Below are 15868 nucleotides of genomic sequence, written 5' to 3' on the forward strand. Positions count from 1 at the left end.
TCTTGCAGACTTTTTTCACAGAGCACACTTGAAGAAACACCGAGGCTCCTCCACATGTATCTTCCCACTCAGCAGCTCAGTTCTTGACGCTGAGTCAGTCTGGAAGACAAGACTCTCAGAAGAACAAGGTGACCCCAGGCCCATTTGAGCCTGGTGTTGACAGCAGCCACGGGGCAGAGGAGTCAAGTCCCCCCTTTGGTGTAGGGGGTGTTCACTAGACTGAGCCCAGAGCCCTGGGTTTAAGTCTAGGTCAAGAACTTCAGAAGAAGCCCAGAGCCCTAAAATTATTAAATATCCTACCTATGTATACTATAATTTAAAATAAACCCAACTCAAATTGCAAAAACAGATCTAAGGAAGTATAACAGAATTCTGAGTGGTTCCCTTAATAACAACTTCAACATTTGAAATCTCAAATTCTTGCCAAAAAATTAATACTCCAGCTCTGCCAGTGCTCTAAACACTAGTATCCCCCTGCATTCCTATCCCAGGATCTGCTCATCAACTGACTTCTCTTGGCCCCAGTTAAAGTGGCATGGGATTGCTAAAATGACTTCCAGCTCTGAAGTTCTGTGATTCCTCCTGCTGTATTAACCCCTGACACTGCAAGATGAAAGGCTTTCCTGAAGTAATCCCCTCCGTGCCTACGGTCAGTCGTACACACTGTTGACTTCTCACCTTGGTGGAAACTGTGGATACCCAGCCCACCTGCCCTTGGCACTTCTTTCCTTCCCATCCTAACTGGTGGCTTCCAACCTCAGACACTGCGACACTTAGCCTGAGACCTTCCTCCGACAATTGACAGCCTATGTGGGGCAGGCTGGAACTACCATGGAGTTAATACCCGCTAGAGCAGCCCTCAACCAATGGCGGATGAGAGTTGGTCTGGAAATATCCCAGCTCCCTGCTCCTCAGTCAGAATAACGCTGAGGTGTACGCTCTCCACTGTCTCGCAGAATTCCCCAGCAGGACTGAACCCTGGTTGTCCACAGTGGTAGCTGGCTTGGCAATGTACTCTTCTGGCTTCTTTCACTTCCCAGATCTTTCTTTTTTCTTTTATGGAGGTTCTGGGAATTGAACCCAGGACCTCATGCATGCTAAGCATGTGCTCAACCACTGAGTTCTACCCTCCCACCTTTTTTCTTTCTTTTTGGTTCTTCTTTTTTTTCTAAATTTATTTCCCTCTCTTAGCTCTCTCCTCCCCTATCAGTGTTTCCTGAGGTCACCTCTCAATCCTCAGATCCTCGTTTCAAAGTTTGTTCCTAGGGCACCCAAACCAAGACACTAGCCAGCATTCATTTCCCCTACTTCTTTCCTTCCTAACCACACCTTGTTTGGGATTAGCTGCCCACTCTGCAAAAAAAAAAAAAAAAAATGTTCTCCCACATGGTAATCTCAGTCCTCTTCACAGTGATGGGGTAGGATTTGATCCAGTTCTAGCAAATGAGATCTGAAGGGAGAATTCTGGGAAACAGCTCCTTGCTCCAAGAAAAAGAGAGGTGTCTCCTATTCTTCTGCTGGAAGTTGGCATGTATGAATGTGATGCCCCAAACTGCAAAACCTTATGAGCAAGGGAGCCAACCTGGTCGGAAAAGGGACACACCTAAATCTCCGGACTTCTCACATAGATAATAGATTTTGTAGTATTTGGGCAAATATTAGTAACAATATTCTGTTACTTCCAGTTAAAGATACTCTATCTGATATACCTTCCCAAGGATTTCAAGAATGAAAACAAAATGTTTGTTTTGAAACTTTGCCACTTGAGAAATCAAATCCTGTATAATTGTTTTAATCCTGTGTCATTTTTAAAGGATGTCTTAATAATCAGGACTGGTCCAATAATTATGACCCATACTATACATCCATGAAAAATCTACCTTTAGGAAAAAATGTTTCATGACACAGAAATTTCAGTGTATTTTTAAGTTAAAAAGCAAGTTAGGTATAAATGCATTGAAAAAAAATGTTCAAGTTCATACCTATAACTGTTAACATTTACTTTAATTTTTTTCATCTACCAAGTTTTCTATTAAGAAGATGTGTTGCTTTTTTTTTCTTGACATACAGTCAGTTTACAATGTGTCGATTTCTGGTGTACAGCATAATGCTTCAGTCATACATATACATACATATATTCATTTTCATGTTCTTTTTCATTATAGGTTATGACAAGATATTGAATATAGTTCCCTGCGCTATACAGAAGAAACTTGTTGTTGAAGGTGTATTGTTTTATACTCGAAAAAAAAAAGGGACACAATTTTTGAAAAAGTAACCCAAGCTCCTTCAAGTGTTCCTTCTCTTTCCTCCCTCTCTGGGAAAGAACCAAGTGTCCATCATCAAAGGACAAACCTAGAGGCAGAAAGTGGCCTGGATTCTACAGCAACCTAAGTTTCAAAAGGTCAGCTTTATGAGTTGTTCAGGGCAGAGTTGTCATGGAAGCCACAACCATGTCTCTTCCTACTTAAAGGTTATGGGCAACGTAGGAAGGCTTCCAACAGCCTGATGGACGTGTCTAGGTTTGCGTTCCTGCCTGAGCCATGCATCACTGGGAATACTGTAGATACAAACTGGTCTCCTGGTCTCAGGAGAGGTGGCAGGCTTTGAGGAACATCTTCTAAGAGCTAGTTTACTGGAGAGGAAATAGCGTTTTTATTTTTGTTCTTGTTTTTATCTTGTTTTGTTTTGTCTTGGCAGGATGGAAGGGAAAACTTCAAAAGGGAAGCCAGGATAAGAAAGCAGAGAGAAATTAAAACCAGCCTCATGACAGTGATGGTGAATGGAGAAAAATAACACACGATGGAAGAAGGAAGAGAAACCGTATTAAGAAGCCCAATGGCAACCTCTCTTATGGTGAGTCCTGGACATCTGAAGTCGCTGACACTTCGTGACATCATACAGATCTTCACAGGTACCAACAATTTGCATAGTAGTCCCCGATGGGTAGAGCAGAGAGGGCACAGGCTAGTCCCACGTGGCTGATTCTGAAGTTCACCGTGTTCCTTGGGTATGTTGCCAAAATATGTGGAAAGCCTTCTGAGAACCCAACGCCACTTCTGCACATCTGGGAAGGCAAGTTAGACTCCCTGAAACCACCAGTACAAACTCAAACCACGTCTTGAGAGGTGCTGTGGTAGAGCAGATGGTGCGCTGTATTATGCTTCAGAGGAGCTGAGTTCAAGCCTCAGGTCTGGCATTTACTTCAGTTGGAGTGACTTCAGTTGTCCATTACGCATCTCTACACCTCAGTTTCTTCATCTATTATAATAATCGTTAGCTTTGCGTCCTCCTTCACAAGTTTCCTACAAGATTTTTATGAACAATAAATGTGAAAGCACTTCATGAAACTACAGAGGTCTCCGCATTGTAAAGTATTACTAGTGATTTTGAAGTCCTGGTCAGAAAAATTAAAGACAGAAACTAGGAACAAAACGAAAAGACAACCTACAGAATGGGAGAAAATATTTGCAAACAATGTGACTGACAAGGGCTTAATTTCCAAAGTATACAAACAGCTCATACAGCTTAATATCAAAAAAGCAACCCAATCAAAAAATGGGCCTAAGACCTACATAGACATTTCTCCAAAGAACACATACAGATGGCCAATAGGCACATGAAAAGATGCTCAACGTCACTAATTAGTGGAGAAACTGATTTTTGACAAAGTCACAAAAGTACTTCAATGGAAGAAGGCTAGTCTTTTTAACAAATGATGCTGGAGCAGTTGGACACCCTTCAAGAAAAATATGAACTTTGACCTAATCATCTCCTATACAAAAATTAACTCAAAATGAATCATAGACGTCAATGTAAAATTATGAAATTTTTCGAAGAAACCGTAGGAGAAAATCTTTGGGACCAAGAGCTAGGTGAAGAGTTCTTATACTTAACACTAGAAGCATGGTCCATAGAAGGAAAAATTAACAAGTTGGCCTTAACCAAATTAAAAACCTTCACCCTGCAAAAGACCCTATTGAGATGGAGGACAAGTCACCACCTGGGAGAAAATATTTGCAAGCCACATAGCCAACACAGAAATAGAATCTAAAATTTATAAGGAATCCTCACAACTCCACAATAAAAAACAAACGCCACATTTCACCGAGGATACACAATTAAACTACTAAGCACATTTAACCATCAGAGACCTGCCCTTACCCTACTCTTCCCATGAATCTTAGCAAAACTCCCCAGCTCTTCAAAGGCCCTCCCCAGCCCCTACTTTTACCTCCGTTTCCCCCTCTCCCAACCCAAGCCTGCCTTCCCTGATTTGGTCCTCGTAAGTTCTCACTACATATTCTTAAATTGGCACTTCCATCTGCTCCATGCTATGGACCTGTTAGCAGATGGAGGGACCCTTAAATTAGGAAGCCTACCAAAGTGTGGGTCCTTGCCACTGGCTGTGAAAGAATTCGAGAAACGGAGGCAGAGGGATGAAATGAACAGCCACTTTATTTGCTCAGAAGGGAAAATGGAAGAAAAGCACTTGAGCAGAGAAAGGAAGTACTCAAGGAGGGAGCTGTCAGCCAAGATGGCCGGTAGAGACTGCTCCCATCTGGGTCAGGACATGTGGACTTTTATGGGAGGCTTCTGTCATCGCGTCCTCCTTCCGGGAGTGATGGAGCCAATTAGTCCTTGTACAGGCTTTGCTGGTGGTTGTCATGGCAATCGTCAACTGTCATGGCGCTGATGCTAATATATTACAATGAGGCTCAAGGTCCACTGGAAGTCAAATCCTCCACCTTCTTGGGCGTTGGTTCTAACCAGTTCTTGTTTCTTCTCCGGGCAGCTGCCTCCTGGGACTTAGATAAGAGTAATTGGTTTCTATTTGAGGGAGGGGCAGGGGTATGATCCTGGGGGCAACAGCCTTGGTAAGGAAAAGAAAATTTGCTTTCAATCTGAATGCCTGCAATCCGGTGGACTCAGCATCCCGCCCACCCTCCAAAAAAACCATCTCCAAACATTCTGTTCAGCCATGAAAGTTTTAAAAGGAAATGGGGGAGTAATCTCAGTTAATCATTGAGCTAGGTGGTCAGAGTCATGGCCATCCCCCAGTGCCTGGAGGCTTGTCCTAATCAACTGTCTGAGCCTGCTCTTCTGTGACTCAGGGAGGCCTGGGAGACGCCAGCTCCTCTATAAGCAAGAGGCAGGGGGTGGGGGTGCCCCCAAGGTGTTGCTTGGTATCAGATCTTATCTTGGTGTCAGGAGGAAGGCAACCCCGAGACAGTGTATCTCCACCAAGTCAAGCCAGCCACCGACAAGTGTGGCAGGGTGCTAAAGAGGGACTTTCAGGCACGAGGGAGATTGATGGACACAGCTGGGTGCAGGCAGAAGGATCTTTCCGGTGTGTTCTCATCACACCAGAGGCCACTGGGAACTTTCCTCCCCTTTCTTCTCAGATCAGCGGAAGCAAACTTGAGTTTTTTGACTCCCCAAGCAGTAAAAAGGCTTCACCTTTTAAATCAGTATCAAATGTACCACTTAATGGCCAGCCAAGTGACTTCTAGTTATTTTATGGCCAAATATGGCTGGTTAAGGGGTAGGCCAAGTTATCCACTGTGGGGAAGGGGAGGGGGAGGTGTGTGTGTATGACCCACAGGGACAGGTACACCCATGATTAAAACAGTGGAAGGCGGAGGCCTTCAGGATTCTTTGAAACTCCCAGGTGGAAACCAGGTCAGACATACATCCTGCATGGACCTTTCCTGCCCAGCCAGGATATCCTGTGTTTGTCAAAAGGACAGCACAGGGAAGCCCTGGCCATTGTCCTCTCTGAAATCTGCCAGTCGGCCCCTCCCCAGCCTGCGGCAGAGGCCCCAGGGCAGAGGAAGAATAACTCTGGAAACTGTGTTATCAGCATCCTCCACGGACTTCCTCACCTCCTCCCCAGCCTCGTTAGCCCCAAGCTCCTCAGCATCCTCCAACAGAAACCCGGGAAGCTGGGATGGGGTCAACGCCCTGAAGCCAGCCCTCTCTCTTTTGCCAAGACCTGCCTCTGTGCAGCCCTAAGTGGGCAGCCGAGGGCTGCAGCTGGAGTCCTGAGCCCGTGATGGAGCCCTGGCTGGGGCCTGAGGCTGCCGGCCTCCGCCTGGGCTGGCCGGCCCTGCTGTTGTGGGTCTCCAGCCTGAGCTATTCTGTCTCCTCGCCGGCTTCTCTCGCTCCTTCTCTGGTGCCCCGAGTCCGAATCAGCTACAATTTTGGAAGGACTTTCCTCGGTCTTGATAAATGTAATGCCTGCATCGGGACATCTATTTGCAAGAAGTTCTTTAAAGAAGAAATAAGGTCAGAATCTCAATCAGATAACTCTGAGGGGCACAGTTCTGTTCCCTTCACGTGACAACGTCCAGGAGTTTCTGGAAAACAAGGCAGGTTGTAATTTATGGGTGGGAGGCCATTGAATCAGATAGTGGTAATGGGTTAAAGTTGGGGTGTGGGGGGTGGTAAGGTGTGAAGCCAAATTCCAGCTCTAAATGCTAAATCCAACGTTTCCTTTTGAAATGGGAGCTTAACTGTTTCTTCTTTATGACTGGAGTAGCCTGGGATGATTAAGTTTATCAAGTTCATTTCTCATAGTGGGAGGGGAATCAAGCTTATAGAAAGCTGACTATGTGACAGGCATTTGAAAGCTATTTTGATTTTTCTCCCCACGACAATCCTGGGAGTTAGTGTTTTGCACCCATGATTCTGAGAGTGAACTGAGACACGGCAAGGTTCAATGACTGGCCCCAGGTCACCACTTAATCAGTGGCAGATCTGGGGTGCAAACCCATGCGGTTTGCTCCAAAGCTTCTGCACCAGGTTTCTGTTGTGAGATGTTGCCTTGATCAGAGGAAATCCTAAGTTGAGGAAATCTCCATGCACGTGGCTCTCACCAAAAAAAATGGTCCCACATTTTGGAACACATGGTCAATGAGCCTTTCCTACGGCCAAGACCCAGCACGTGCTGTAATGACATTGCTGTCACTCTGGTCACTGCCCTCCAGGGGTTCAGGGGTGGGGAACAGTGTGACAAATAATAATAATAAAGCCTGATCCAACGAAGGCCAGGAGCGAAGTGTAAAAGACCTCAGGGAGCTCCAGGGAGAGGACGTTAATTCCAAATGGGGACTGGGAAAAGGCTTCTCCCCGGGGAGGGGTTCTGAGCAAGGCCTTGAAGGATGAGCTGAAATGTAGGGGGAGGAGAGGGGCTTAAGGTAGAAGGATCAGCTTAAGCAAAGGCCCAGAGGTGTGGGAAGAGGTGGGGAGTACTTGGTGGCTGGAATATGGGGCACATGTGGAGGCGTGGCCAAAGGAGGAGGCTGGAAGCGGCAGATGGGGCAGGGGGCCTTGAATGCCGTACCAAGGAATTGGGATCTTAATCTGGGAGCCCGTGGTTCCCAGTGTTTTCCATAGTAAAGACCACTTATAGTAGGCCCCTTCTCCTATGCCCTCCCCCAAGGACCTGCCTCTGGCTTGTGAGATTTGGTGACCAACGAAAATTAATTTACAATAATTTTGTTTCCAATCTGTATTAACCAAAGACACATTTGACTTTTTAACTAAGTTACTAAACAGAAATAACAAATGGAAAAATACCAATAAAAATGCTGAACTTCTTTTGTGAGATGGTAGATAGTATATGAAGTTGATGTGAACTTTTCCCATGAGACTATTTCTTAAGGTATTTTGAATGTTGAAAAGTTGAAAGATCTCCAACTGGGGAGGCTCTATTGCAGGCAATGGTGAGGGTGTTAAGTAGGGTGGGGACAGAGATCTTACGGAAAGTCGGAAAGTCGTGTGAGAATGGCGTGGTGATGTTGGAAGGGGCGGCCAGACCAGGTCTCCTAGTCCAAGAGAAAGGTCTTTGGGAACAAAGCAGGGCAGGAAGGATGCAAGTGGGTTCAGCTAGAGCATCATTTTGTGGACCAACTCAATGGGAGAGGAAATAAAAATGGAGATGTTGAAAATGAACGCAAGATTGCCCACCTAAGAAACTGGGATGGAGAGGACCAAAAACGCACATGAAGTGGGACTGATTCCTTGGGGGAAGAAGGCAGTGAGAATACAGACATATTTTAAGATAGGAGGGAGGGAAATTAAGGGATTTGACTGAGAAAGAGCTCCGAGTTCACATCCTCCTCCAGATAAGTAAACACGCGTATTCGAATCTTACAGTTGACTTTTTACCACGTGGAAATCAATGAGGTTTTTCTTTCCAGGCAAATATTGGCCAAATGCAGGAAGCATTCCCCCAAATAGGTTTGTGTTCCAGTCGAGTTCAGGATATTACTTCAGCTCCCTCAGAACTGATTTTCCATGTGCGCCTGCCTGAAAGGGAAGTGTCAGATACCAGCAGGAAAAGACCAGGCGGGGCAGGTGGAGGTTTGGAGTGTTTTATGCTGAGAAGTCACATCCTCAGTGCAAGGAAGCAGAGAGAGGCAGTGAGTAGGTCTGGGAACGTGGATTTGTTTATAGTTCTATTGTCTACACTGTAAATACCATTGTCCTTATTTTAAAAGTGGTATCTCTTTATTTTCAAATTTTCAGGAAATATTGATTAAAGAAAACACAAAATAAAAATTCTTCACCTAAAGATCACTCCTTAGTTAACATGTTGGTGTATGATCCTTACCACCTTTTTTTCTAAGTGTTGATTAAAAATTTTTTCAACAAAAATATGATCATACTATGCATACTCCTTTGTAAACTTTTCTGTAACAATATATTGGGAAAACTTTTCCACAGTACCTTTTTTGTTGTTGTTGTTGTTTGGTTGGTTTATTGAGGAGATAATTAGGTTTATTTATTTTAATTTTTTAAATTTTTATTTGAACCCAAGACCTCGTGCATGCTAAGTATGCACTCTACCACTGAGCTACACCCTCCCCCTTCACATTAACTATTCTTTGCCACAGTTTGATTTTTAGTGGTTTCGTGGTATTCAATTATATCAATCGATCAGAATTTATTTAACTAATCCACTCCTGTGAGACAGCTAGATTTTTTTTCACTTTTCATTATTATAAACAGAGCCATGTTGAACATCCCCGTGGCTAGACTTTTATGCACATCAGTGACTAATTCCTATAAGAAATTCCTAAAAGTGAAATTTCCAGGGCAAAAAAATAATAGCAAATCTTTAGGATTGTGAGATATAGCCAAATGGAGACCTCTACCCATAGAACTTACTTTTTGCATACTCTGAAATGTTGAATATGACGACCATGTTTACTTTGTCTTCCTTCTCTGTATGTCTAATCTGAGCCCTTTTTTCAGGCTTATTGGCCATTTGTATTTCTTTGTCTCTAAGTTCACATCCTTTGCCTCGCTTTCCAGTTGTCTTGTTCTTGTTCATCTCCAAACATGTCTCCACTTTTGTAAATGATCATGATGAGACCTTAAGAAAAAAGCCCATCTGAAACTTTCAGATGTTAGACTGAAATGCCATAGCCAGGCAAGCATTAGCTGGTCCTCCTTAAGGATTGGCCAATGCTTGTTGTTCAGCAACAAACAGAGAGTTTGAGCTTCTCGGGGTGGTTGGGTAGACGGAAGACACGTGACTGGGAGATAGATGTCACCTTTCCTTCTTTCCCTATCTTTTCTTTGGTAAGAATGCTAAAGATGATTTGGATGCTTCTGGTACTCAACCAATGATCTTTGACCATTTGAATATTTTCAGCACCTTTTTTTCCCCATGCGTTCCATGTTGACTTTCAAATCCTCAATGAAAAAATTAAGGGAAGCTAGAAAAATGAGTCAACCTGATTGACAGATTCTTCCTCCTGAAAACATCCCTATATAGAAAATCCTAAAGGACCACTTAAACTGGTAAGATCTACCAGGATCTGATTGATCAGGACTTGTGATATGCAGGTAACAAGTAGGGGGAAAGGGTGGAGGATGGAGTACTTTATGGCAGTATTTCTGATCAGAATCACTCCAAAGGATTCCTGGGCTCTTACCAGGATGGATACCTTACTTTGCCTTCTTTACTGTATCCACTTGAACTTACAGCCCCACCGCCTACTCCCAAGATCTTAAAGAATGTTTAAACACATCTGAGTGGTGGAGGACACACAGGAAAAGAAGTAAACCATTAGGCTTGATTTTGCCTTCCCTTCTCCCTTGCCCTTGTCTGTCTCCTTCACAGAAGGTGATAGTAATTATAGCTTTAATTCACTTTCTCAAATCAATTCAGAGGTCTTGGGACCTTCGGGGTCCAGAGCTTAAGGCAAAAATATCCGTCTACACAGTCATCCAAACATGCACCCATCCATCCATCCACCTGTTCATCCAGGTATTCCTCCATGCATTTTTTCACCCAACCATCACTCTGTGCATCCCATCCATCCAGCCCTCCCTGTATCCCTCTACTCATTTATCCATTTACTCATTCAAATACCCATCCATCCAACTAAAATGTGTTGGGTACTAACTCATATAAAATGTCCTACACAGGGTAAGAGGGAACCTATCTCAGCCGCAGGGACGACAGAGTAAGAATCAGAAGAGATAATACCTGTCTGGGTTTTAATGAGTTGGGGAGGAATTATCCAGGCGAGAAAGAAGACAAAAATGTCTCAGACAAAGGGATCAGCATAGGACAAGGTGAGTGAAGGCTTGGAGACCCAAAACGATATGGCTTAGCCAAGGCTGGTCAGTGGTTTGGTGAGACCAAAGCAAGCTTGTAAGGGGAGCAGGAGGGGATGGGCCTAAGAAAAGCAGTGTGAACTGCTCTAAGAAGTATGAATTGTATCTGGAGAGTTTGGGGAAGATGCTGGAAGTTTTAAGGGTCGTGGGCAGAGCTGAGGGATGAGGGAGAGGGAAGAGAGGCATGAAATATTTAGGAAGGCATAGCTCCAAACTTAATGTTTGACTGGATGCAAGCATGCAAAGTAGACAAAAGAAGAGAGTATTTTATTTTTATTCCAACACTGTCACTCCACCCCCATCTCCATGTTGAGGGCTTTGGGGGGAAGGGATCACGTGACCTTCATGCTTCCTTCCACCTCTGGGAACCTATATTCTTGCTCGTGCATTTTTCCAACCAATAAGAAACTCAGCCGGCCTCACTTCAAACATGCCCATGATCTCAGTTCAGAAGGAGGAACAGAACTCCGTCTCTGTTTTGTGGTTTTCCAAATGCCAGGATATTCATATTTTGGTGACTAAAACCAGGGCCCATTTTCTCACTGACACTCAATCAAGGAGGTACTCAGAGTTGTAGGAATATTCATTTTTTCTCATTGAGCACCATAAATTTATTACTATTTGGAATGGGAGAGAAATGTGGCCTGTGAACCCGCTTCTTTGTCCTCAACTGGTCCTGATGGGACGCCTTGAGCCACCGCTGAACGTGCACCGAGCATCCCCTGAACGTGCACAGCTCACCTACCAAGTCAGTTCTGTCCTCTTGGTGGAGCCTCCTCGGGAGATGGGGACAAGAAAAGAAGGCAGGAAAAGGTGTAATGGGAGGGTTTTTTTCTTTTGTTCGGAGTTTTCCTTTATTCCTTTGGTCTTCTGGCTTTTTCCTTTCCCCTTCTTTTCTCCTCCACAGTCCAGCTCAGGCCTTGTCCCCGCATCATCCCCATAACAGGGCCCCCACCTCTTCCATCCGCCTGCAGCATGCCTCCGAGGCCAGAGCTCAGGCTTGCAGACAAGGTTTCAGTGACAGGGAAGGGGTTTTAAAAATAATAATAACAAGAGGGGAGGGTATAGCTCAGTGGTAGAGCGCGTGCTTGTTTCAGTCCCCAGTACCTCCATTAAAAAAATAAATAAGCATACTTAATTACCTCCTCCCACAAAAAATAAACTTAAAATTTTTTTTTTAAATGAAAAAAAAAAAAAAAAAAAAAGCCAAGTCTTTGGCAGTTTCCACCCATTCAGATCCTCAAAGGTTTTGCAAGGTTTTGCTGATCTGGGTTCAGGAGGAAAGTTTCCTTGCCAGCCTGGGGCCAAGACTCAGGCCTGCTGAGAGCAGAGGCCCTCCCAGCCCCCAGGCTGCCACCACTCCGGGGCTGGGGGCCTAGCCTTACAGAGGCTGCAGACAGCTGGGGTGGCCACCAGCAAGAAGCCCCTCTCAGGGGCCAGAACTCCTTTGCCAGCGTAGATTCCTCAAGCAGGACTGCGTTAACTAAATAAAGCAGTTGCAGAGTTTTGATTTTTTTACAGCTTTTTTTTCCCCAAAATGACTTGTAGTTGTGTGTGCAGCCCTTTGCCCTGATACGTGTGCTCTACAATAAAAACCAAATCTAATATATTTTGGGGGAAAAAAAGCATACCCTACAGGGCAGGAAGTCCCCCCCGTCCCACCCCCACCCACTGGGAAACAAAGATCCCTGAGATCGGGTCCTCTGTCACTATATTGTTTATGATTCTTCAGACAAGTCATCTTCAATGTTCTCATCCTGAAAAGACCCTGGAGCAAGGGACAGGGACAAAAGAATCCTTAAGGACCCTGCTAGCTATAACCCCTCATGATGTTACCAATATGTTCCCACAAGCTATTCATAAAATGGATGATAGAGGACTAAGTAGCAGCAAAATGGTGTAGGGTACAGCCTCTGGAGCCTTGAATGCCACTTCCTTCAGTTCCTGGCTGTGTGACATTGAGCAGATCGTTGAAGTTCTCTGTGCCTCGGTTTCCTCATCTGCGTGGTAATAATGGCACTGACCTCATTGGTTGGTTGAAATGTTTAACTGAATTGATGCACATGAAGTGTTTAGCAAAGTGGCTGCTAAAGTGATTCAGAAACGTGTATTGCTGTTATTTTTATCCAAGAAAGCCCCCTAGTTGTAAATCTGTTGCCGAGTCCAAATTCATTCAGCTTGCCTCACGACAGGCCAATAAATCGGGAGACGAGCTGTTGGCGCAAGGAGTAGCGACTTTATTCGGAAAGCCGGCAGACCGAGAGGATGGCAGACTGATGTCTTGGAGAACCATCCTGCTCTAGTCAGAATACAGGCTCCTTTTATACAAAAAACAAGGGAGGGGCTGTGGTTGGTTGTTGTAAACTTCTTGCTGCAGGCATTCTTTGTTCTTGCAGCCGTCCACGTGGGCAGGTCATGGTGTCCCTGTAAACCTCCAACAAAACAAAGGTTATTCTCTATTACAAATCCTTAGTCTCGGGCCCTGTGGCAGGGTGGTGGTGATGGGGAGGTTGAACCCCATGAACAAGAGCAGATGGAGGAAACAGACAGGCCCGCCTGGAGGCCCTAGGCCCTTCCTTATCCCCCTGGGGTGGGGGAGGATCATTTCCCATGGTTATCCTAAAAACTGCAGTAAAATTGCCTCCTTGCAAGTTTTCCGTGTTTGGTCTTTTTAAACAGATCTGTGGCCATGTCCTTGAACAGAATTCTTTGTGCCTCCTTCCACTGCGGTTTGAACGGTCCTGCATTGCAGAAGGTGCTTACTGACAGCTTCTGTGAGAGCCCTTTCTTTGAAAAGCTTACAGTCTCTTAGGGTAACTGTGTCATAGAAGCGAGGACAAGCGACCATCTAGGGCTTAGAAATAATCAAAATGCTCATTCTTATAAAACTCATTATTACCAGGTTGCCCAGTAATGCCCAATGATAAGAATTTAAAGATTCCTTTTTTTTTTCATTGAGGGGGAGGCAATTAGGTTTATTTTTAAATTTTTCATTTATTTATTTTAATGGAGGCACTGGGGATTGAAGCCAGGACCTTGTGCATGCTAAGCATGCACTCTACCACTGAGCTATACCCTCCCCCAAGAATTTAAAGAATCTTATTGAAACTAAATATACAATATATCTTATGAGCCTAATTTTCATTTGCACTCTAACCCTCAGTTATTAATAATAATACAGATAAACATTTTCTTAGTAATTTTTCATACATGAATCAGAAGATTCGGCATTCTTCCCTGATGGAAATATCAGTGCACAGCTGAAGGAAAGACTGGAGAAAAGGGTCAAGGTGGAGCTTAGAAAAATCATCAGATGCTAATAGGCAGTACCTTTCCCCTGGCCGGGCTATTGGGTGGAATTAAACATCCCCTGGATCCCAGATAGCTTTGAATTCGGTGACCCTTTGACAGCCACTGTTCCCTGAGACTTGGTTGGTACTGATCACTTAAATCTTTGGGCCGAAAGCAAAATTGATGGGGCTGTTTGGGGTCGGGTACGGAGAGGCAGAACTCTCCCCAGTGCAGGCCGATAAACATCTTCAAGAACCAGGGTTTTGGGGGGAGGGTATATAGCTCAGTGGCAGAGCCCATGTTTAGCATGCACGAGGTCCCGGGTTCAATCTCCAGTACCTCCATTAAAAATAAACAAACAAATAAACAAATAAATAACCCTCCCTCGCCCCCACCAAAAACAGAATTGTTACCTGAACCTTTATTAAAGAAAAAAAAAAAGAGCTGTGGTTTTAAGACCTCACAAGAAGAGTTTGGACCACCCCCATCTAAAGAGAAAAAAATGGATCAGACCAGATGTTGTCCCCCGTCTCCCCATCCCTGGGCTGTGCTGGCTCCGGCAGTGTGGCTGGGCCCTGCTGAGTCCCTGCTCCCTCTCTCTGGCTCCCAGGCTGATCCGCAAAGGGCTATTCTTCCAGGTTTGATGAGCGGCTGGACTCCCACCTCGGATTGCGTCCCGACGACTTGCCGTCTTACCCTGCCAACTACTCCGATGATTCCAAAACCTGGCGCCCTGTGGAGGTCTCGAGGCTGGTCAGCAAACACCAAAACGAGATCTCGGACCAGAGAATCTGTGACTCCGCAGCTGCCCCCAAGACCTGCAGCATCGAGCGCGTCCTGCGGAAAACAGGGAGGTTCCGGAAATGGCTGCAGGCCAAGCGCCTCACACCGGACCTGGTGCAGGTGAGTGTCCCGGCCGCCGGGGGCGGGGTGGGGGGGTGAGATCCACTCCTGGCTCCGGGCTCAGTCTGTCTGGGGAAAAGGAGTTGTAGCCTGTCTTCAGTGGGACAAAACGATGCCATGAAACAGAGTGGCTTGTGACAAGACGGGGACCAAACAGGTTTAGAGATAGGGACCCTTCCTACTGTCATTCTCCATTCTCTCTGATATGACTGTCGGCGACTCGTTGGGGAACAATTCCTAGCTGCCACCTCTGGTCTGAAGATCTAATGGATGATCCTCACCCGCCTTCCCCTTGCCCTCCCCCCTCCACAGGGCTTAGCTCACCTATGACATTCTGGGGGAGGGGGGAGCTTTGCCAACCCCTAAACTGTGCCCACTCTCATAAGCTCCCATATACCTCCTGTTTCACAATAGAGACCCCACTTTGAAAACCGGCTGCTTCTTTGATCTCCCACCATAAAGAAGAACCATTCAGTATCTCGTAATAACCTATAATGAAAAAGAATAGGAAAAAGAGAAAGAATCTGTATATGTACATATATGTATAACTGAATCACTTTGTTGTACACCTGAAACTAACACAACATTGTAAGTCAACTATACTTCAATTGAAAAAAAAAAGTAGAGCCAAACTTCAGTCATTGCAGAAGCAGACTCTGATAACATGGCTCCCTCTGCCCATTGGAGAGCTCCCACCCACTCCCACGAGTAGGCTGCCTTCAGAACTTCAGCGTTTTGCCAGTATCATCTGTCTTTCATCCAAACCATCATGTACCTCCACACATATCCAACTGGGCCCCTTGGGACAGAAGATGTCACCTCAGAGGATTGAGGAGCTGCTCACCTTCAGCGAAGATGAGAAAGGAGAGGATCACCTCAATCTCCCTGCCATGATGAGGCTGGAGGATTTGGCATCCCTCAGGGGCATGCCAAGGCCATTTCTTGAACTCCCTAGGCCACTCGCCCCTTCACATATGCACGTAAGGCCGCCCAGGTAACTTCTGAGCACTAACAGTGCTTCCCCTTGGCCTCTTCAAGA

At 45.3% G+C, this 15868-nt stretch overlaps 1 protein-coding gene and 1 long non-coding RNA gene across 2 annotated transcripts in view; one reads left to right on the forward strand and one right to left on the reverse strand.

The window, feature by feature from the left end:
* LOC135320274 (uncharacterized) overlaps positions 1-15868 on the reverse strand; it is a 123916-nt gene that overhangs the window by 59824 nt on the left and 48224 nt on the right. The window lies entirely within an intron of this gene.
* Positions 5856-15868, forward strand: part of DIPK2B (divergent protein kinase domain 2B) — a 36845-nt gene continuing 26832 nt past the window's right edge. The window contains exons 1-2 of the mRNA XM_031445370.2: positions 5856-6288; positions 14565-14829. Coding sequence (XP_031301230.1) covers positions 6056-6288; positions 14565-14829 — 498 coding nt within the window. The 5' untranslated portion in view covers positions 5856-6055. The remainder of the gene's footprint in view (positions 6289-14564; positions 14830-15868) is intronic.

Source organism: Camelus dromedarius, chromosome X, assembly GCF_036321535.1.
Source record: "Camelus dromedarius isolate mCamDro1 chromosome X, mCamDro1.pat, whole genome shotgun sequence".
Taxonomy (NCBI): Eukaryota; Metazoa; Chordata; class Mammalia; order Artiodactyla; family Camelidae; genus Camelus; species Camelus dromedarius.